At 40.2% G+C, this 22357-nt stretch overlaps 2 protein-coding genes and 1 long non-coding RNA gene across 6 annotated transcripts in view; 1 reads left to right on the plus strand and 2 right to left on the minus strand.

The window, feature by feature from the left end:
* hk2 (hexokinase 2) overlaps positions 1-4259 on the minus strand; it is a 57753-nt gene extending 53494 nt beyond the window's left edge. Inside the window, exon 1 of one of the 2 annotated variants that reach the window (XM_030060235.1) lies at positions 4163-4259. In XM_030060235.1, coding sequence (XP_029916095.1) covers positions 4163-4216 — 54 coding nt within the window. In that variant the 5' untranslated portion in view covers positions 4217-4259. Of the gene's footprint in view, positions 1-1094; positions 1360-4162 lie in introns of those variants that run through there. The other variant, XM_030060233.1, reaches the window with a different exon arrangement.
* Positions 4260-8914: 4655 nt separating this feature from the next.
* LOC115364689 (uncharacterized) lies at positions 8915-14047 on the minus strand. Its single transcript, XR_003928707.1, has 3 exons — positions 13964-14047; positions 9255-9326; positions 8915-9066 (listed from the first exon to the last, which is right to left on the minus strand). It is a non-coding gene; the product is annotated as an uncharacterized LOC115364689 (long non-coding RNA).
* Positions 14048-14109: 62 nt separating this feature from the next.
* On the plus strand, positions 14110-22074 carry figla (folliculogenesis specific bHLH transcription factor). Of its 3 annotated transcripts, none has more exons than XM_030059232.1 (6): positions 14110-14405; positions 16211-16357; positions 16462-16551; positions 17483-17653; positions 19265-19317; positions 21905-22074. In XM_030059232.1, exons 1-5 carry the CDS (start codon positions 14214-14216, stop codon positions 19280-19282), a joined length of 618 nt encoding a protein of 205 aa, XP_029915092.1. In that variant the 5' UTR covers positions 14110-14213; the 3' UTR covers positions 19283-19317; positions 21905-22074. The 3 variants fall into 3 exon arrangements, with proteins under 3 accessions (XP_029915092.1, XP_029915094.1, XP_029915093.1); XM_030059234.1 differs by lacking the exon at positions 21905-22074 and adding an exon at positions 20550-21012; XM_030059233.1 differs by lacking the exon at positions 21905-22074 and adding an exon at positions 19560-20149.
* The last annotated feature ends 283 nt before the right edge of the window (positions 22075-22357 follow it).

Below are 22357 nucleotides of genomic sequence, written 5' to 3' on the forward strand. Positions count from 1 at the left end.
TTTGTCAAAGCGACAGGGAGCCATTGAAGAGAGGCTGAGGAGCCACATGCGGCTCCAGAGCTGCAGGCTGCAGACCCCCAGTTTAGGGAGAGGACACTACTTTGCAATATGAATAATAATTACATCTCACTGCCATTTCATTTTTCATTTACCACTTCATGCAATGGGTCGTTTTAAGTTCAATATGACTTAGGTACAGAGTTACATCACTGTCTCTAGATGAGACTGCATAAAGATAAGAAGTGAAACTTAGGATCAAAAGATTCATTACTCCACAAGTGTCATGGGTGAAATAATAGTGAAATTAATCTTTTTGACTCCGCCGGACTCATCAGTGGGCTTGTCATTACAAATGCATGCTGTGCGACCGAGCTTTGCTCAAACTCACAGAACTTTCAGTTCTAGAGAAAATCCCAGCGTTTACAAGGACACCAAATATGGCAGACTGAATTACAGAAAACATTTAGATATTCTGTATTTGGTGTAAGGTTTCAGCTATAAATTTGGAATCAAAGCTCCAGTATGAGATTGATGTAGCTTCAGTGAAGTGTTACAAACAGCAGATAAGGAATATGTATGTGATGCACACTGTGGGGGGGAAATATCTAACTCTGGGGAAATCGGGGATTAAGGGGTTAAACCACTCCTCCCCTTGCTGAAGGAGGGGTGAGGAGGGAGGGGTGAGGAAGGAGGGGTGAGGGAGGGGGGGGGGGGGGGTCCTGGAACATCCTCAGGGCGCCCTGATGCTCCTCAGGACCCCCTTGGGTAACCACTATCATATCAGGGACAAGGGAAATGTGGGTATGGGCTTTTGTCCAAGTGTGTGTCTATTTGTAGAGCCTTAATATGTCATCTGTCAGACAGATCTGAGGACTACCGGGAAGTGTGTGACGCAACGCGCCTGTGAGGTGAAGAGAGACGCGGGGCGGCATCACACGTGTCTGCCTGTCTTACGTGCTGTCGGGCGGCTTGAACCCCCGGCCGAACCCGACCCTCACTACGTTACACTGGTGCTACAAGCCCTGAGGTCCCGCTTGATACAGAAAATGCCCTCCTTAGAAACCTACGTGTCTATTTTACAGCTTAATACTCACTTTTTGTACTTGGTCATGATGGAGTTCCGTGAAGTAGTACGCCAGAAGATGCGAGGCTATCATCGCCGCTGATGTGTAACTTTACGCCCTCTCCTACTACTTGACACCAAGATAAAGATTCCTCACGACAGAGCGGTTTGTTAATAATTTAATTAAGTAGTCTTTACTCTTTAGCTAAGACCCGCGTCTTAAAAGTGTCGCTTTTCGTGGGTCAAAATACACCTTTACGAGGATGTATAGTGGACTGTAAAAGAGTGTCCGGGAACTTCCAGCTTCCTCAAAGTAATTTGAGTTGGCAGTTGCCAGACGTCATCCTCGAGCTCTGCCGCTGATTGGCTGGAGGGGAGGTGCGGCGTGTCCGGAAAACCAGCGGAGCAACAGGCGGAGGAGGCGGCCTTGAGGTGAACTGGTGGCTGCTTTCTGCTCCATGGAGGACAAAACGCCACTGGGAAAATGCAATTACCTCAAAGCTATTCAAACAGCCTGCCTCTGTTTTCTGTCCCTATTATTACTGCATTAGTATCCTGTTGTGTTAGTTTTTAAAGAAAAATGCAAGGGGTATTCATGTGAACAATTAAAAACTGCACTTTGACGTCCATTCAGAAAAAGTAGGATACTTCTATAGATTGTTCATTGATTGTATCTATATCTGTGTACATCACCTCATTTCTTGAACTGAAGAAAATGAGAAATCCAGCCAGAAAAATATAATGAGCTTCCTACATCTCATCAACCTAGATCCTATTGGCAGCACTATGCAGTTATCAAAGCACTGTGCATCTAGGTGGTTCTGTTCTTGATTCTTGAATGGCACAGTTGTTCCGTCACCAATGTACAGCAGAGCACCTCAAAACACATATTTTTTAAAAGCTTAAGTAACCAGGCAAATATTCTGTCTGCTGCAAGATCTCGATTGGATGCTCATGGATTTTCACACCTGGAAACTGCATAATCCAGCAGCAGTAGTTTTGCAGTTTTGCTGCTCATTTGTCCACCTGCCTGATATTGCTGATCAGGAGCACTTCATTCCACCTAATAATAGCACTGTGAACAAGATTTTAGGTGATAACTCTGTTTGGTTCTGTTGTGCAGGAGAGAATTCAAACTGAGATAAAAAAAAAAAAAAAAAAAAATGCCTTTATGTCGTCTTAGGTCATTATAGCTGCCATATTCTATGGCTGTTTGACAGTTTATAAAAACTTCATTACTTTGGGAAAATGTAGGCTGTTTTTTTCTGGTGACCTCAGCTTGACCAAGGAGGCCTATGTAACTTCCAACCTATAAAAGCATGACAGATTTTTGGAGAAAACCTACGCCTCCACCTTTCTTGTCAAATAAAGCTGCTGTTGTTTCTCTAACTGATATCCTTTTGGCTTACACTTTTGAGTGATTCCTCCTTGCGGTATGTCCTTTTCTAATATCCTATTCCCCTTAGTCACTTATGCGACCATGTTTGGTTAACTGAAATCTTGACAGGGATTAGGGGGAGAAGTGTCATAGACTCCAGTGTTATAACTCTTCTATAAAAAAATATTATTTTATATTATAGAGAAGCCTTAATCACATTCACAGCTGGAAATAATCTCAGTAGCTACAATAAAACATTTCATATATGCCTGAGTTATGTTGTTCTTACCGATCTGATCTCTATGTCATTTCATTCAATACTCAAAAACTAAAATAGTATTTTTATATAGGAGATATAATATTACACTCAATGGCACTTCCAGGTCTAATCCCCTTCATGATGTCAGTTAACCAAACATGGGAAAATGGTCTAGCCAGAGCCATGCATAGAAACCACATGACTCTGAAGCAGGAACCCTGGGTTTCCCATTTCCAGAGGAAGCAAGGAACCTAACCATTTGTGCGTCAAGTGAGTGTGCAGGTCGTCTCACTTCATAGGTGAGTCCTGCATGCCTTGGATTGTCATTTGTGCATGATTGAGACCATGTCCAGTTTTTTGGTTTTTATGCCTAAACCCAACCTTTCCCTTACCTTAACCAGGTGTTTTTTATGCCCAAACCTAACTTTTCCTCACCCGGTAGCCGTAGCTGGAAGTCCAACAAACCATATTCAGAAGTTCCAACTTCCCTCACATTTGCTGATATACTTGAAACATGGCACTGAGGTGAAAAGGGCGAACTTTATCCGGAAAAACATCACATTAAAGAAGTAAAGATGCTCTCATGTTGCAGTTTCATCCTGACTTCAACAACCTCTACACCAGAGTCTGTCAGACTCAGCAGGAGCTTCACTTGAAAGCTGGTTTCCGCTGACACAGGAACACCTTGTCCCTTTTCGTGTTTACCTTGTACACAAGTAAAGTCAAGCACAAACTGGATGTGAGCCATGCATAAATTCTCCCACAACATCTCACTTTCAAGTTATATTTTATCTGGTGATGACTCATTTAGTATTTTAAATTGTCAAATGGTAACTATTGTATCCTCAAAGAAAACACAGGAGTTGGTGGTAAACTTGCTTCACAAGGCTGAAGCACTAAATCTAGCTGATGAACAGTAAGCTTCAGAGTTATATTACAGAGTTATGAATCTTGGCCGATTTCCCTAAGAATCTGAGGCTTTTCATTTTTTAGCATAGTGTTCTGGTTAGTGTTGTCAGTTATGTCCTTAATTTCCTAGAGGGGAAACCAATAAAAAGAAGTGCTCTTACTGTATACAACAGACAGGTCATGTGTAAAGATGAGTCATTAAGTGCTGACTCACTACAGAAGCTGTTTCAGTAATGTGTTTACACTTTCCAAAATATCTACAGAGATTCAAACACTCTATTTTTACAGTTTCCCAGAGTGGGTTCCTAGCAGCATGTTTCTTTCCCATGGAAGCCTCATACATTGCAAACATGCAATGTGTCTATTGAAGTTACACCACAATGACAGCACAGCATGCTACAACATGTTGCACCCATGTTAGTGTGTCAGTGTAAGAAATACTCCGCACATATAGAATTGTTGTTTTCTTTACCAGTGGTATAAGATGTTAGAAATGTTCCAGGTGCTATCCCATTTCTAAAGTTGAGAAGTAAAAGTCTTTGTGACACAATACCTTATAGGTCACGCATTCCCTTTGAGACAGGAGATCATATTCCATGGTGCTCATGGTGCCCAGGGCAGTTCTTAATCCAGGCTTTTAGCATTTGTCACTGCTGGAGCAGGTCAGGCAGAAACTGCTCTCTGCCACAGTACTGTATGCTGGTTACCCTAGCCTAAGCATGAGAGGACGTCCTTCATGGTGAGTTAAGCAAGGATACAGGTATCAGATGATTAACTATTTATAGCCCAAATTTGTTATGTTTAAACACAGGGGGGTGGCAGTAACCTGTAGGTTAGAAGAATAGCCTGGTACCTAGGAAGTTGTCACTTCAAATCTCCAGATCAGATAGACATACGGGCAGCAGCTCATAAAGAAAATATATACCTAGAAGACATTTACACTTTAGAAAACTGATTGGTGATTTACATTGCATTTCTGGTGCCGTTTTGATGTTTCAGGGTGTAATCCCTTCACTGCTGGCAAACACACCAAATGTGATGCACATAAAGAGTAACCACAGCAGGACAGTGCAGCTACCATGGAGCTGAATGGAAGAAAGCTGTGCTCTCCTTCCTTTATTGTGACTGTGCAAAGAAGGCTTTGCTCTTTTATAGATACAACCATTAATGCAAAAAGGTATAGACACTTATAGACCCCAGAATGTGAGAATAGGAAAACATACTAATCTACATTAGTTCTTAGGAACGGCAATCCTCTGTGGCTGCTGTCACAGACACCTATTGTTGTCATGTGAGGCTGAATGGGAGGACCAGAAGACCAAGGCAGGATTGGCTGAAGTGAAGATATTTATTTATTAATGAAGAACATGAGGCAGACAGGTACCCAATAACATAGACCATGGAAAACATAATGACAAGACAAAGAACTGAAAACAAGACTTAAATACTAACTGAACTAATGGGCAAACACAACACAGGTGACAAGACCACAAAAACATGAGGCGTGCTGATTGGCTAGGAAACACCAGGAACAGGGCAGGACTAATGAGGCTAAACTCAGGGCAGGTATGGAGGAGTAAACAAGCAGGGCTAGGCTAGTGAAACACACGAGGGACACACAGAGCAGGACAAAAAGGGCAAACAACTAGAAACACAGGCACACAATAGAAACTATACAAGGAAAAACCAAGCTCCAAAACAGAGTTCAAGACAGGGGTCATGACAATTATACCATCTGTTTACACTGTGTTGATTGTGATGCTAAATATGACAACAACAGCATCATAAAATTCACAAACAATTTGCAAACAACACCACAGTGATTCATTGTGTACATAGTCTGTGTAGGTTTGCAGTGCTGTTTTTCTGGGATGGCGTGTCCTTTGTGTTAAGGCAGGGAGAACCGGAGCACAAGAATTTGATTGTATCTACAATACACATGACAATATTGCTGAACTTGAATTTGAACTTGGTTACCTTGGCACCAAAGTCTTGTCATGCACCCAGGCACACTCAGGAAGAATCTGGTAGACACTGTTTCATATTGTTTACCTTCTGCCCCCAGCTTCATGAATTATCCATGATCAGTCATCCCTGGGCGTCTTTCTCCTAACTTTAACCACCACATTCTCAGTTTGGGCCCCTCTCTCTTTTCTCTTAAACATAACAACTGTTCTTTACATTTTATTTATGTGTTAATGAAATGGCATTCTTCAACAAAAGTTACTTCAGCTACCCAACAATTACCAACTTTTTTCTTTTTTTCTAAAACAAGATATGAAAGTAAATCACAGATATGATGGTAATGTGTCAGTCAACCTCAGGAATTTCTGTTTTTAACATGCAAGGATTGAACTGAACAAACTGCACATCACTACAATCTGAAAAAGAAGGAGCAGGTACACTTTCTTATATAAGAAGACAAAATAGTGTCCTCTTCTACAACTGTCTCTGCAGTGTGTGTTTGTTTTTTTGCTTGCTTTTTGAAATGAAATGAGAAGCTATTTATTCCCCTTGGACTGCAATTATCCCAAGGCTACTGAAAACAAAAATACAAGGGATAATGAAGTGACCATTGAAAAAAAAAGTAAGGCACTTTAGATGTTCTCCCACTGAACGCAAAACGAAGCCAGGAAAATAAATTGTCATACATCAAACATCTAATGTATTTTGATTGTGATCTATACTGATGCGGTGTACCTATACTATATGGACAAAATGTATTGGGCAACCTACACATTCCACCTACAGGAGCTTATGACCTCCCATTCTAAATCCATTAGCATTAGTATTGAGATGATCCCCTCTTTGCAGCTGGAACAGTTTCCACTTTTCTGGGAAGACGGATGTTGGATGAGAAGGCCTGGTGCACAATCTCTGTTCTAGTTCATCCCGCAGGGGTTGGATGTCAGATTCTTCCACACCAAACTCACCCAATCATGTGTATATGGAGCTGCTTTGTGCACTGGGGCTCAGTCATGCTGGAACAGAAAAGGGTCTTCCCCAAACTGTTCCCACAAAGTTGGAAGCAAAGAATTGTCCAAAATGTCTTGGTAAGCTGAAGCATTAAGATTTCCCTTCACTGGAACTAAGGGGCCGAGGCCGACCCCAGAAAAACAAGCCCATAGCGTTATCCCTCCTCCACCAGACTTTACCGTTGGCACAATGCAGTCCGGCTGCCAGATAGAGAAGCATGATTGGTTGCTCCACAGAACATGTTTCCACCTCTCCAGAGTCCAGAGGTGGCGTGCTTTATACCGCTCCATCTGACGCTTGGCGTTGTGCTTGGTGATGTAAGGCTTGCATGCGGCTGCTCGGCCATGGAGCTCCTGGCACTCAGTTTTTGTGCTGATGTTGATGCCAGAGGAGGTTTGGAGCTCTGAGGTTACTGAGTCAGCAGAGCGTTGGCCATTTTTTCGCATTAGGCGCCTCAGCATTCGGCGACCTCTGTAACTTTACCTGGTCTGCCACCTGGTGGCAGAGTTCCTGTGGTTCCTAAACTCTTCCACTTTGCAATAATACCACTTACAGTTGATCAGGGAATATCAAGGGGGGAAGAAACTTCACCAAAACTGGACTTGTCGCAGTGGTGGCATCCCATTACATTACTATTACAGCACCACGCTGGAATTCAGTGAGCTCTTTAGAACAAGCCATTCTTTCATAAAAGTTTGTAAAGGCAGACATTTTATACACCTGTGGCAATGAGACTGAATGAAACATCTGAATTCAATGATTAAGAGGTGTGCCTCAATTCTTTTATCCCCATAGTGTAGATTGTGCACTGCATCAGGATAGGTAGCACAACAGCACGGCTACCATGACTCTACAAAGCCCTTGCTTTTTTATTTTTAGGAGCTGACGCTGAAACTTGACAGCTAATTTTTCTGTCTTAGATTGTTGAAATTGTTCCCATTTATCACCATTGTAGTTGTGCTGAGTGTCCCAGTGGTACAACTGGATTCACTTTTTGCGTGTTAACGAGAATAGCAAAATTACAACATCAAATGATAAGGTGGCACCAGAATATCCCCCTTCCTTTTTTTTTTTTTTAAGTGTCAATATGTTTTAGGATAGACTTTTTGGTAGACCGCTAAAGTGGGACTGGCCAAGAACAATGAATGTCTCTAACATTGTTGAAGCATGCATGTGTAAATATCAAACTAATGAGGTTGAGCCTTGAGCTGTGTTTGACTACCAAACTGGACCAGATACACAATTTCAGGTATCATTTTAGTGTACATGTTTGCTTGTAAATACATATGTGTTGGCATGTATTCAGTTATGTATGACAGATTTTATAGCTTGTTCAGTAGCAGCACAGTTTACTATCTTGAGCGATCTTGAGGGATGGGGGGCTTGAAGGAAAGCAACAGCAGCAAATATTACTACTAATAATAAGAAGAAGAAGAGGAAGAGGGGGTAGAGGAGGAAGAAAAAGAAGAAGAATCAATTTTTAAAAAGCATTCAAATTGAAAGAAATCCTATGAAACTCAACTGACCTGCTGGTTCTGACCAGCCCACACACAGCTGCTGACAGGCTGTACTGTCCTGCAAGAAACAGGCTGAACTGCAGAGAGGCTCTTAATGACTTCTCAGAGCAGATGGTAAGCAGTGACTCCTCTGCCCTATGCTCACTCACCACAAACTTAGTGCTAGTGCACAAACACATAGGAACGCATACTTGCTGATACTCAAATGTCCACTTTCAGTGTTGTCCATTGTCGTAGCCGCACTTCTAAACTCGGCTTGCCTAGACTTGTTCTTTAATGTGGAGCACTGGTGTACTTTCCAGTCCTTCTATCTTAGACATTCAGGACTGTGTATTTTCCCTTGCTCGCTTTTCGCAGCTAGCCTTGATGAAAATTGCTGCCTGGCTTTTAAATATAAGTCATGCCATTCTATTGTTCTGAGTTTTCCTCAATTGATTTGATGCACAGTGTTTTTGTGAAGGAATTTTCTCTCTAGCTGTAGGTCACATTTAGGTCCTTTTGTGCTGCACTGATTAGATGTACTGTCGCCACACTACCAAAGCCATAAGACTGGAGCATTCCAGATATAGGGAGACAAGGTCAGGCAGATTGACGCCTTTCATGAACACACTACTGTTCACCTCTAACACACTTAGGTAGGGATTCTGCTTTGAAATAAGGCATGCCAGTGAGCAATGCTCAGAACTGTTGTGGTAGTACCAGTGCAATCTATTCATCTAGATACTTTCTGCATTGACGAGGGCTCCAGTCTGCTGCAATCCCCCATCTCCCAAAATATCTATACAATATATTTCTGGACAGTGTGGGTCAGTAAATTTGTTGGGGGAACATGTTTCCTCCCATGAGGAAATGTGTTGTTAGCCTGTCTAACACAGCGACAGGACAGTGAGGAGCTGTGTCTGCTCGGCACCATAGATATGGCAGTACTTGCTCCAACTCCCAGTGTGGGTCTTAAGTAAGCTTCCTGTAATAAAGGGGTACATTGTTACCAATCATGTATAAATTGCACTCAGTTGTGGAGCACTTTGGGCAATTTATCTAGGCACATTTTCACTTGATATCAGCACTCTGCAACAAAGATTTGCACAGTAAGAAGTAGACCTTTGCATGAGTTGTCTAAATTATTTACTGAGTATTTATTGAATATTTTACCATTTTGCCTGTGGTTTTCTGTCCTCCAGACACCACAGCAGCTACTCTGTGTTTGGCTGACAGGACAGCTGCCTGTAAAACAAGAGTTTGGCATTACCGACCTGACATTAATTGATCACTGTTAGGTTAACAAGTGCAAAAATGAATGTATTGTAATGTGCAATATGTATTGTGGGTACAATAGAGGTTCAGTGGTGTGAGTGCAGTGTTAATGTATAAGTGAATCTCACATATCTGTCTTGCGCCCTCTATAGCATGCTCGGGCAAATGTTCCTGGACACATTAATAAAGATTCCAGGAAGGACTACAGCATGAGATGCTGTAGGGGCAATTGTTTGCTGTTTTTTAGGTGTTTTGATTTTGGTATTAGGTTCATATTATATTTTTGTAAATTAATTAATTAATTTGGTATTTGTATGAATATTTATTAGGTATTTAAAACACAGAGTAATGTTATATTTTTAGGTAGCCATTTTGTAAAATAGGAACAGCCCTGTTGTTTTGGCATTAATAAAAAGCTGCTGCAGGTGGAGGCCACACTTTGTCCCCAGCCACACCCTGTTTTTGTCTGGTTTTTGTATTTGCCATTTTTCTGTAAACTAGTTATACTTCTAATTCTTTAGTTGATTTCAGCTGTGAGTTGTTTGTTTCAATTTACAAAAAAACTCAGACAACAACACCAGATAGATACTGTCGCTGTTGAAAATAATCATTAGTACAATGCTCATGACTGACTGTAAAATGGTAAATATGCCTGAGAGAGTGTAAATCTTTAGTTACACTTTAGAATCAAAACATTACAATCATAATTCATGTTAGTACTGACACTGAAGAACTTTAAATAAAATATTGACAGTAATCAGCGTTATGATGCTGGACCTGTTATCAGGTTTCATACCAGAAGTGTAAATCTCGTAAGTTACATTGCTTTGATTGTTTTTCCACATTTGAAATTGGTAGGAGTTCTCCGTCCAGCAAGACTGGGATTGGATTTTCTTTTCCACTCATGTGTCTAAACAGGTAACGTGTCATCTAATTCAACTTCTTGTCCATTGTTAGATCAAAATCACCTCCATTAGACAACTTATTTCCTCTGTCAAAGCAAGCTTAGCTCCTAGAATATGACATGTGATCTTATCATCGTGTATTTGAGTCTATGGCAAATGACCTCTAACCTTCCTTCTGGAAGTGTCCAGCTGCACCTCATGTACCCGAGGACGCTTCCAGTGCTAAAACAAAACCCTGTGTGCCACTGTACTGTCTTTTTTGGATCAGATGAATGTCTTGGTTCCAAGTATTTCTCCACACTTTAAAAGCTTGATTTCATTCTTTATAAGCACTTTTCATTATTCCACAATGCAATTATTTCCTTCTCCCTCTCTCTGTAATCATAGATATTCATAGTGACACTCAGATAATGATTATGACACCATTTGCATCATCACCTGCAGTTCTTCCCAAGATCTCAGTACAACATTCTCAGTTTATCACAACACCACCTTTCTATTCCATTTCCCACCTGCACATTCACATCATTCATTACATGAAATGGGTGTATAGTCTCTAGCTAATTAATGTAAGATCTAAGCATGACATTATTTTCTTACCACCATTAAAAATACAAGTGATCTTTCTTCATTTAATTCCTCAACCACTGACCCACAGATATTAGTTTGCTCACTTAACCCACAGAAGATTACAGTGTATCTTATAAGTCTCCCTCTATGCATTAAAATATCCATATCATTTATTGCTATGCATTTATAATCTGGGTAAAAGGAACTCTGCATTAATGAGTGTTGCACAATCTCCTACTGGTTTATCAATTCTGTTTGGATGTAACCTGGGAGTCAAGGAGTAGCCTTAATATTTTTTTTTTTGTATGCAAATAACATCTGGCACAACTCTGAAGCCCCATTTACACCTTGCATTAAAATGCAATTTCAATCTGGATATGTTATCCAGATATGGAAAAACACATGTTAATGTGCACAGAAGGTATTGTGATCAGAATCCGATTGGCCAGACCTCTGGCTCGTGTACTGATCTGACCTCAGCCACATCTAAATGCAATCCCTACAGTGGCAACACATTCAGGAGATAAAATCCACCCATACAGAACGCTGAAAATACCTCTGTGCCTTGTCTTCCCACCAGCTTTTGTAAAGTTATTTTGAACTGGGAGCAGCAAGAGCACAGTTCAGAACGCATGTTAATGCAAGGTGTGAATGTAAGTCCTGACCTCAGATGTCATCATCCAGACACAGACATTGCATTTTAATGAAAGGTGTTAATGAGGCCTAAAAAATAGATTTCTTGAAGACTTGTCCATTACCCATCAGTCATTGTGATTATGAGGGTTCACTATCTGCAGATCACATTTTGACACCTTGACATCTGCATTTAGCTCAGCTGCTTCCATCATTATTCTATCACTCTCCTACAAGTAAAAACAATGAAACCAAAAAACAGTACATCCTCATATCTTTGCACCTCTTCAGGTTACCATTGAACCGGGCAGCCCGCCGTCAGCAGTGGGGTGCTGCACCAGCCTCCAACTACACCCCCTAGTGGAAACACTTCATCAGTGCCACAATTTCCATCCACTCATCCTCACAACTTGGACACTGAGTTACTCTTTAAAGCATGCCATGGGGGGAGGAGGCTTTTCTTTGATACGCCAATCTTTCTTTGCACTCAGTCTTTAAGGAATCAGTATGAACACCATTTCTTTGCGCTGTCACTCTTGTACCTTTCCTCATTTGTCAACCTTTCAACTCCCTCACCAGGCCAGCCATTGATGCTGCTGAAGGAACCTTTCACCAGTGTGACACCCACCTCTGACATTAACTCCAAGAATATGACATGATGTTGTCCTATTATATTGTATTTGAAGTGCTTCTATATGGCAAATGACATCTGACCTAAATCCGTGCAAGTGTCCAGCTGCACCTCCAAGATGGCCTATAGGACACTGCAGAGGTACTTCTCTTATACTGACCTTCACATCACGACATTACCTCACTGCAGAGTATCGACCAGGCTTCTGCCTCAGGTACCTTGTTCTCCCCTGCACTAGCAAACACAAATTTCTATTTTATTTTTTAGTAAGTAAAGACACAAACACATACATACACAAGTATGTATATGATAGAAATAAATAAATATATATGTATATGAGGTTTACTGACTATAGCAGGGGTCACCAATCATGTGCCATGGAGGGCCGAGAGGCTGCAGGTTTTCATTCCAACCAAGACCTCCACCAGGTGATTTCACTGATTAGCTCCTCCTTTCTGATACAAGGTGAGGTGATCAGTGAAGTCACCTGGTGCAGGTATTGGTTGGAATGAAAACCTGCAGTCTCTCGGCCCTCCATGGCACATGATTGGTGACCCCTGGACTATAGGGACTACTGTTCCACACACCCCAATTAATTTATGTCAAGCAAAATGGTTTTGTATTGGCCTCTAACTTATTGTTGTCTTGTACTGTCGCTAGTGAGTTTACTACTGTCTGCCTTAAAAAACAAGATGCCTAATGAGCTTTACATTATATCAGAAGCGGTAAGGTTTTACATATCTTTGCTGTATGTAGGTGCTAATACCAGACCAAGGCACTGGTGATTATGTTAGTATGAGGGAAAACAATATTTCCCTCCTCAAATGTGAAAATTACCATAACAGAAGCAGTGATTCACAAGTGCTGCTATTATCAGTCAATCCACTATTACCATGATGACTGAGCTCTGAAAATTGCCAAATCCAGGATTAATAAGCCTTGGCTATCCTTAGACTAAGTGCAGTATGAAAAGGCAAGTAGCAGATCTAGCGGGTGGCATGAGGTGGCTGCCACACTAAAAACAACAACAACAACAACAACAACAACAAAAAACGCCTTGCCACCCCAGTTTCAAGCAATGTCATTTTTGACAAATGTTGCTGGTTTGAAATTGACAATACTAAAACTCTGATGTCCAAATTCACGTGAATGCAGCATGGTGTGAGGAAATGTGGACAAATTCAAGAGAGATGAGCACATGCTGCACTTTTTCTCTGTTTTACCGTCAGTGATCTATGTTGGGTTTTCTCTCTGCACAAGCTTTGCATTAATGAACACACTGTATCATAAGAATAGAACAGGGAACACAGATGAACACTGTCTATACAATGTACCATTTTATGCAAAGCCACATGGCCACATGTGGTCCACTGAAGCTTCTCATCCAGCCTGGAGAAAATTAATGAATTCAAAAAATGTGAGGAGGGAAAAATGTTTCCTGATATTTAGGATATGAAACATTTTTTTCTTTATTCAAAAAACAGTTGAGATGGAAATAATTTGATTAGGAATGATTAACCGACCTAAAATGTGTGTGTTCAACATGCAGGACTCATTGTGCTGTGATCTTTCTGTAGAGAGGTTCTCTAAGGAGTCTGTCACTTTCATTGAGGGGATTTCTTGTGGGGACCTGTAGGTAATTATTATTTCTGCACCTTCAGTCTAAGTAAATTAAACTAATTTATGTCATGGTCCACCACCTGCTTAGCCATCCTGCCCAAACTCTCCAGCCTCCCCTTTGCCACCCCATGTAAAAATTTCTAGATCCGCCATTGGAAGAGGCCAATTACTGAGTTTAGATCATGTAAATAAATAATGTTAGCTATTGATACTGTGGGCATTTTTTTTTTTTTTAAATGAATAGTTACCACAGGGTGAGGACGTGCTCCTGCTGCAAACCCGCCTGCCTCAGAGCCATGGGGCACGACTGTGGAGTTTGCTCGAGGCTAGAACCACGCCTGCGCAACCGCTGTGTCTGGGGGCCTAATTAAACACCTAGCACAGGTGTGTTTTTTTCTTTTGCCGTATAATATGCTGTTCTGGTATTTGTGCGTCTCATAGGGACAAAAGATAGCTTTATTAGATATCGGTGCCGACCAATTAAGAGAGCTGGAGGTTATGAACATGAAGGTTCCCGAGCAGGAGCTGATGAGTGATATTCTGATGCGGTTAACAGGCGAGTCCGCGCTTCCCGTTTATAGCAACATTGCCAAGTACAAACGAGGGAAGGACGGCTTGTATTTCGTTGCCGAGGATTTGAGTGAAACTGCGAAAAAAAGAGAACTGGTCAATGCCAAGGAGCGACTGAGAGTGAGTGCTGTTTTTGGAAATGACACTATCAATCATGAAGTCTCTTTTTTTCAGCTGACAAATTGCAATCCGTCCAGTTAAGGTGCTGTCAAAGGATTTATCAAAAGGAAACATGGTTAAGGCTGTTGAAAACTTGTATATTTTTTTGTCGTCTGTCTAAATTTCACCTGAACCACCAAACATCATTTCAGGTCAGGCTCGCCCCAGCCAAGGCTACCAGGCAGTCCAAACAGGCTCACAGGTGTAACAGACCTTTCTCACAGCAGCCATATTGACATGAAAAAGCAGGGTAAACACAGGTGTTACTAATGATGTTAATTGGGGTCATGTTGCATTCAAGTGCAGCAGTGTTTCCAGTGAGCCAGCCGGACCAGCAGCAGGACCCTGGCTCTGTTAGACCTGGATGAAAAGGAACTTAACTTAATGTCATTAGTAACACCCATGTTCAGACTGCTATTTCATGTCAAAACAGTGGCTGTGAAAAAAGACCATAAAAACATCTCTGCTTGTTAAATTGTGTTTGCTTTTGCCAAAATTACCTATAACTGGCAACGTTTGAGAAAGGGTCTCTAAGTTGGTTTGAGATTTCCCTCTAAAAGCAAGGGCATCCAAAACTATGTGATTTGGGGCTATACAGAGCAGCTTCTTCCCTCAGGCTGTGAGACTACTTAATGCACCATCTGCACTCCCTCATGTTTAATGATTTTATTTTTTATACAATCAATTAATCAATCAAGAGGGAACTACATTTTAATTTCATTATACAACCTTTTGTATAATGACCAATAAACTTCCTTGTATCCTTGTAAGACATGGGGGAAAACATGTTCCATTAAGTCATATAATAGGCTCTCTGTGAATCTAAAACCTGAAGATGTGACTGTATCGCAGAAAAATAGTCATGGGATTTAATTAAGTCTTTATTGATGTTTCAATAGTCATGGGATTTAATTACCGTAAGTCTTTACTGATGTTTCCATTTTGTAGTGCAGTGCTGGTGGTCTTGTCCCAGCTCTGGGAGTATGGAAGTATTTTGGTTTTACACCCTCGTCTGCCATCCTGGCTGCATTGACACTGAGGTTTTAGATGTCCACTGCTGTTTTCTTTCTGATACAGTAAAGCACAGAAGCTCATATAGTTCATCCAGAGCACCTTTAAACAGAATGCTTTCTTGGTTTTAGTCTTATAAGTTGAATGCCTATTTCTACCAGAACTGGTGTCATGCCATACATAATGAAACTCAAAGTCCAATTATTTGTGTACTAGTATGCAAAATGTGCCTGTTTTGATCAGGCCAGTAGCCTCTGGTGTCGCTGCTTGCAGCTTTCTGGAAACTGCCCATCCAAATAACCCCACACTTGACAATGCATGTCCTTGGGTCCTCAGCATTATTCCCCCAGTGTGAAGTTGATTGGATGAATGGTTGTTGAGAAGACAGACAGATTCTTTCCATTTTAGTTAGATTTCTAATCAGTTTGATTTATATTAATATATATTTTTATTGCATCTTAATGTCTGTTATTCAGAATATTTGCAGCCTTTAGGCTTATTCATTGATTAGCCCTGTAAAATGTTTTGAAAGCAGGGAAAATAGTAATATGGCATCATAGCCTACCATTCTTTGGATTTGCATGTGTCAAAATGGCTACTAGTAAGTATTGCCTTGATGTTAGGGCTCAAGACAGGAGCAGAAAATGATGAGTATCATGGGGTAAATTAGCACTGCTATTTGTTGAAGTCACTGATCTAACAGGTACATATCATGCGATGTCCTAGCATGAACCTCCAGCTTCTTTTTTCCACAGATTAGGAACCTAAACACCATGTTTTCCCGTCTGAAGCGCATGGTGCCACTTATGCGGCCAGACCGCAAGCCTAGTAAAGTGGACACACTTAAAGCTGCCACTGATTACATTCGATTGCTTGTTGCCGTCTTGCAGGACACTGACAATGTAAGTGCTTCAGTGACGAACCCTGTAGCAAAGGAAGTAACTCACAATGATAGCACTGCTACTGACTTTGACATACTGATTAAATGATTGTTTTTTCTTTTCAGGATAATAGAAATGGCACTGATTTTCTAAAGAATGCAATCAGCTATTGCCCTACTGAAGTGGTTGGCAGTGACCTATGGCGAGTGGATGATGTGAGGGTTTTTTTTTTTTTTTTTGGTTCGTTTGTTCCTCTGTGCAGCTATGTTATGTGTTTTGTGAATAGTTCAGATGAATTAGAAGTGTGCTGTCAATGAGGGGTAGAATTGACAAAAAATATACTTTAGAAAAGCCAAACTAGAAAGAAATTGTCAAGTGATATGATACAAGAAAGGACAAATTGATTTAAATATTGATAATTTGCAAGCCTTTTTTATCATTATGACTACTTCCTATTAGGGCTGGATGATATGGATAAAATCAAATATCACAATATTTTTGACTGAATACCTCTATCGATATTGTGGCATGGCGATATTAAAGAGATGACTATTGGTGCTTTTACAAAACATTTACACTATGAGATTTTGATAAACAATAATTAGTAATGTGGATTTGATGACCAAACGTGTAGAGGCAAATAATAAGCAGTCTGTTAAGTTCACAAAACTCCCTTTACTGTAATGCAGCCTTTAAAACAGTGCTGGCCTTCAGAAAGAAGGTTAAAGTTTGGGTGAGGACAGCCTCATGTGCTGTCTGACCGAAAACACCAGGGGCTGAAATGGCTCTATTTTTATCAGATGAACTTTATTTTCATCAAATTGACTTTACACTTAACATATCACTTGACAATTGATTAAATTGTCTGTGTTTAATTAGTCTGTATAATAATATATGTATTTTCATCACTTGTTTTTGGTTTCTGGTATCCATATTAAGCATCTACAATCAGGGGTAAAAGTTCAAACATTTTTAGCATGCAGAAGCTTCACTTTAAACTTCAACAAAAGTGGAAAAGAGAGGCATGTCTATGATTCCAGGCTATGTAGTTTGATAGTAGTGGTGTCTCCCTAAACAGTGAAGGTATAGGGATATACCCAGAAAAGGTAAAGGATTCAGGCCCTGGTTAATGTTCCTCCATGACAGTGGCTGGACAGCATGCCAGAGGTGGGCATGGAAGATGGGTTTACCATGACGATGCCTTTAAGTGCTCCAGGGTCAGGAACAGAGGATGGAGACGTGACTGGACTGGTTTTGCAACACTGCGTGATGCCCACATACCAGTTCATCATCCAAGTAGCACCTGATCAGTCTGTGGTAATTATATTTTTCCCTTATTTTACCTTTGTGTAAGTATTTTGCATTATAACCACAACTTCTGTTGTTGGCTGCTGAGCAGGTGCTCTGTAGCAGGGGGGTGTTCAGGTGCCTCGACCAGAGGCACAGAAACACCCAGCCGCTCAAGGGATCAAGGAGTGTGAAGCACTTATTTGTTCCCAGCCTTTCTACAGTGTTAAAGGGGAACAACACAATCATATTTCTAGTACTCAGAACTAGGCATGTGCAGCGACTGTTAAATTTGAAACAATTAATTGATTAGTCAAATGACAGAAAATTTATCAATTACAGTTTTGATAATAGTAATCATTTTAGTCTAGAGTGTGGATCGGGCTGCATAATTTTGTCTGAACCTGACCCAGCCAAACCCAACAGGCATTTCTATTTTTGTATCCAAACCTGGCCCGAGCACAAGATTTTGCTTATCCTCCATCGCTAGGTTACATTTTCCGCCTGACATAGACTATGCATTGCCTTCAGCGTTGTCACATAAACTCCAGCACTATACACAAAGCCAAGAACAGACAGTAGGTCCATCATTTCTCACTGCAGTAAAGCCGACATGACAGCCGAACCTGACCTGAACCCGAACATAATCTAACCTGGCCTGTCCGTCGAGTATTGACTGGTCCCGACGGGCCCGGGTTGGGAATCCACACTCCAGTAATTTTAGTGGTTGTAGCTTCACACGATAAGAATCTTGATGTTTTGCACATCTTATTGTGCTACACATTACTCCAAAACATACAGGATTTATATGGCATTTAAAAAAAAATCTAAAACCTGTCTTCTGTTTTTTAATCAAAGCGGTGTGCTGGAAAAAAAAATGTGTGGAAAAGTATAAAAATGGCTCGAATTAAACTTCTTGCTCCAATCTATTCAGTTCACTGGAGTTAAGTGTGTACATTATATTGTGTGTGTAAAACCTGTGCCACATAAGCACAGCGTTGATTCAAGATCCTGAAGCTCCAAACCACTTTGACACAAATATCCCAAATAAATGGTTTTAGAGTACATCAGACAATATGAGTATAGCTACTATCTTTAATTTTTGACAGTGTCTACAGCCTTAACAGGAAGAATCTGTACTTTCCAGTTGCAGTAAACAATAGGGCAATTTTGAAATTTAGTGAATCAGAACTATGTATGACTGCATAATTGAAGGTGCAGTGTTGATCGGTCCAGATCGTTCCCGCTTTCTCCTGGTTCCTGATTTGATGGCATTATGCTGATGACAGCATGCCTCTGCAGCTATTAATCATTTTGGTTATTGGCTGTAGATTGCAAAAACGGTTGGAGTAATTTCAAAAGTGTGCTTTATTGTACACATGAAGTTTCATGTGGAGTTATTGTAACAATGTTATTCATTCATTTTCCAAACCACTTATTCTAATTAGGGTCACGGCGTCAGAAGGCTAGTGTCAGTTGTCTAAAATGTTGAAACCTCTCACACAAAACTGTTAAGCCCACCCTATTTGCCATTAATTTCAATGGGTCTTTCTTTTTTCACCATATCCAAGCCTTAAGTAATATTCTCAGGTTAGAGAAATGTTACGCTTTAAGAGCTCACATATTTTCTCCACTCAACAGATGTCTCAACCCAACTGAGTGGAGCCTTGAACTCGTAATGGAACAGCTGCCAGGTAGGCTTTCTTGACATAGGAATTTTGAATTTGCGTGACTCATACTTTACCATGATAAAATGCTGTTATTGAACAAAAAACCTTAAAACTGCAAAATGTTTTTCAAAAGCATGAAGAATAGGCTCATGTTGACTTCCTGTTTTTAATACAGTTAGCTGTAGTCATGAAACTCAATGTATGCATTAATTCAAGAGAAACAAACCCTCAAATTTCACTTAAATGTGTGTTTCTTTCTGTAACAGCACTAATATACTTAATACCCTGCTCCCAATCAAGCATGGAAGATTGTTTTTCCCCAAGAGAGGAATGAAATGTTTTTTTTTTATGTTTTGTTTTATTTTTGTTTGGTTTTGTTTTTTTATCTAGAGACTCAGAGCAGGTGGTGTGCATGTCTGGAACTAATTAGTTTACAGTTTTGATTCTTTGAGTTCACAAGTTTTCAAGTTAATGGCATTGAGCTGTAATTATCTTAACTGGCTTGGTGCCATTGGTAACTACCAGTGCTGTGAGGCTTGTGAAAGGATGTGAAGAAGCAGAAAATGATTGGTGGATGGATAGATCTCTGCTTACTTACTCTATTGTTTACTTTCTTAAATCCCATGCTTAATTATTCAAAGCCTTTTTAAAAAAAAATCAGAACTGAACAAATTTTCTAAGAAAATCCTTTTTGCAGTCCAGGATCTGACTAACTTTACCAATTTCTCCTCATTCTTATCCTGATACCACAAGATCAAGGTTCCAGATTTGCTGTGTCTGAATAGATATGTCTTGCCATCTGTAGAACAAATAATTGCAATGGGACAAATGACTGCACAAGAAAGTACTTTTATTCGCTTGTCAAGGTATACTGTGAATAAAAACTTAATGACAAATTCAAGGACTCATTGGCTGGAAAAAATAATTAATGTCCTGTTTACTCTGGATAAAACTGGTCCATTCATGAATTCAATGAATCTTTTAAAAACTTGGCTTTTCCATCCGGTGACAGTGCTGGAAGTCGGTATGAGGTGTTGTTTTTAAAGTTTTAGTCATGAAATAAATTGTAAACATTAAATGCTAATTTCAATCTACAAATGGGTGACAAAGTAAAATCCAGAAAAGTGTGAACTTTTTGGGCCACCATGAACCACTTTTTGTGCTACTTGGCACAGATTCTCTTAAGTTTCTGGAACTCTACTGGAGGGATGGATCACCATTCTTCTAAAAGAGATTTGCTCTTTTGGTTCTCATAGGTGTTCAGCTGGGTTGAGATGAGGTGTGTGTGAAGGTCATAGCAAATGACTTCCATCATCTTCATCCTCATCAAACCATTCAGTAAACCCTGGAGCCCTGTGGATGGGGACGTTGTCATCCTGGAAGAGACCACTCCCATCCCCGCCCCTCCAGCATAACAGAGCCAGCATGTGCATTTGTCTTTGTAATGAGGGCTTTATGTACTGCAGCCTGACCATAATATCCCTCTCTTTGTACAGTATCTTTTATAAGACTGGCATTCCATCCCTCCAGAGACATGTGGCAGTTTGTGGTGGCACAACAACTTGTTAACAGTAGATGCTTAAGGTTGGCTTTTCTTTAAATTTTAATTTGTCACCTGTCTGTATACTCAAAATGCTACCTGGTTCAGATTTAGAAACTATAGGTGGCCATGCTTTGTCATACAGGCCCATAAAGTCAGGTCTTGTCTTTTTTTGTTGTGTTTGTTTGCTTTTTTTTTTTTTTTTTTTAATTGCACTGCTCTATTTCTATATTATTCTAACTGCTTTTACACTATCCTTTCATCTACACTCTCCCTACTCCCAAAAGTCTGAAGCACTTTGTAACTTTGTTTTGGAAAGAGCTACACAAATAATATTGTGAAGATTATACAGATTTTTGGCATCTGAACTATCCTAATCAGTGCCTTTTCAGTCTTGAATAACACTTAAGATTAACTGATGGGATAAAATACCCAATTCCAATCTGGATGACCAGAATCGTCTGTGAGTTTGGGGGAAAGAAATATAGCTTGAATCCAGTTATGATTTCTTAATTTGATTAAGTTCTGTAAAAATGATGCTGAAACTATAAGGTGTGAGTTATGCGTGAAAGGTAAAAATTTTGGATGGATGGTTGAACCTGCCAAAGAGATGTAGATAAAATTTAGGCCATCATGACATATGAGCAGCTTTAGGGTCATCAAGAAATAACACGTGGTAGTCTGCTGAAAAGTAGAGAAATGTTGCCCCCATGAGGTCTGAAATATTAATGGAATATTTTTTTAAATTTAAGGGGGTCATTGGTGCGTTTACTAATTATGGCAAGTATTTAACCAGGTTCACGACACTTATAGAAAGCTCAACATTTAGCTTTAATTTTTGTTCTTGTTTTTATTAGTCTTGTTGTTGTTATTATAATCATCACCATTATCTACTACCTAACACACTGTACCCAACACTAGGGGGGTTACTCTCAACCCACAGGATCTTCTCTGCAGAGTTTTCATATTATCATTCAGCATAAGTATGAGTATTTCTGTCAAATCCTTGTGAACTACAGCCCTTCGGAACAAAAGGTCAGTGGTGATACTAAATCTGTTCATTTATTTTAGGGGCTGGCTTCTTTGAAGAGAGGGTTTTCTTAAAGAAGATAATGGAATTTTATTTTTGCAGTTTAATTATACTTTTGATATTTAATGAATTTTGTTTGTGTGGTTTTTGTGGAAGGCTTTTATTTTCATTTTACAAATTGTATTCTTAGCAGCCCCCAAAAATAAAATTTACCGCACAACTGTGATTTTTTTGCGTGTTTTCTTTAAATAATATATTTCATAGGTAACTACCTAACATTGATATGTCATAAAGCAAAACGTACACTTTGATGGTTATTTTAATGATTGCAAGTTATCTTACTGACATACTGGGTGAGAAATACCAGCTTGAGTAAACTGGCCAGTGCTCCTCTTTCCTCCCATAGACATTTTGTGTGAAGAGTGCAGACAAGGCTGCTGACCTCAAAGCAGGACCGCTCAGTGGTAGGCGCTGTGGCTTCACAGGCCCCAGCC

This window comes from Myripristis murdjan, chromosome 9, assembly GCF_902150065.1.
Source record: "Myripristis murdjan chromosome 9, fMyrMur1.1, whole genome shotgun sequence".
Taxonomy (NCBI): Eukaryota; Metazoa; Chordata; class Actinopteri; order Holocentriformes; family Holocentridae; genus Myripristis; species Myripristis murdjan.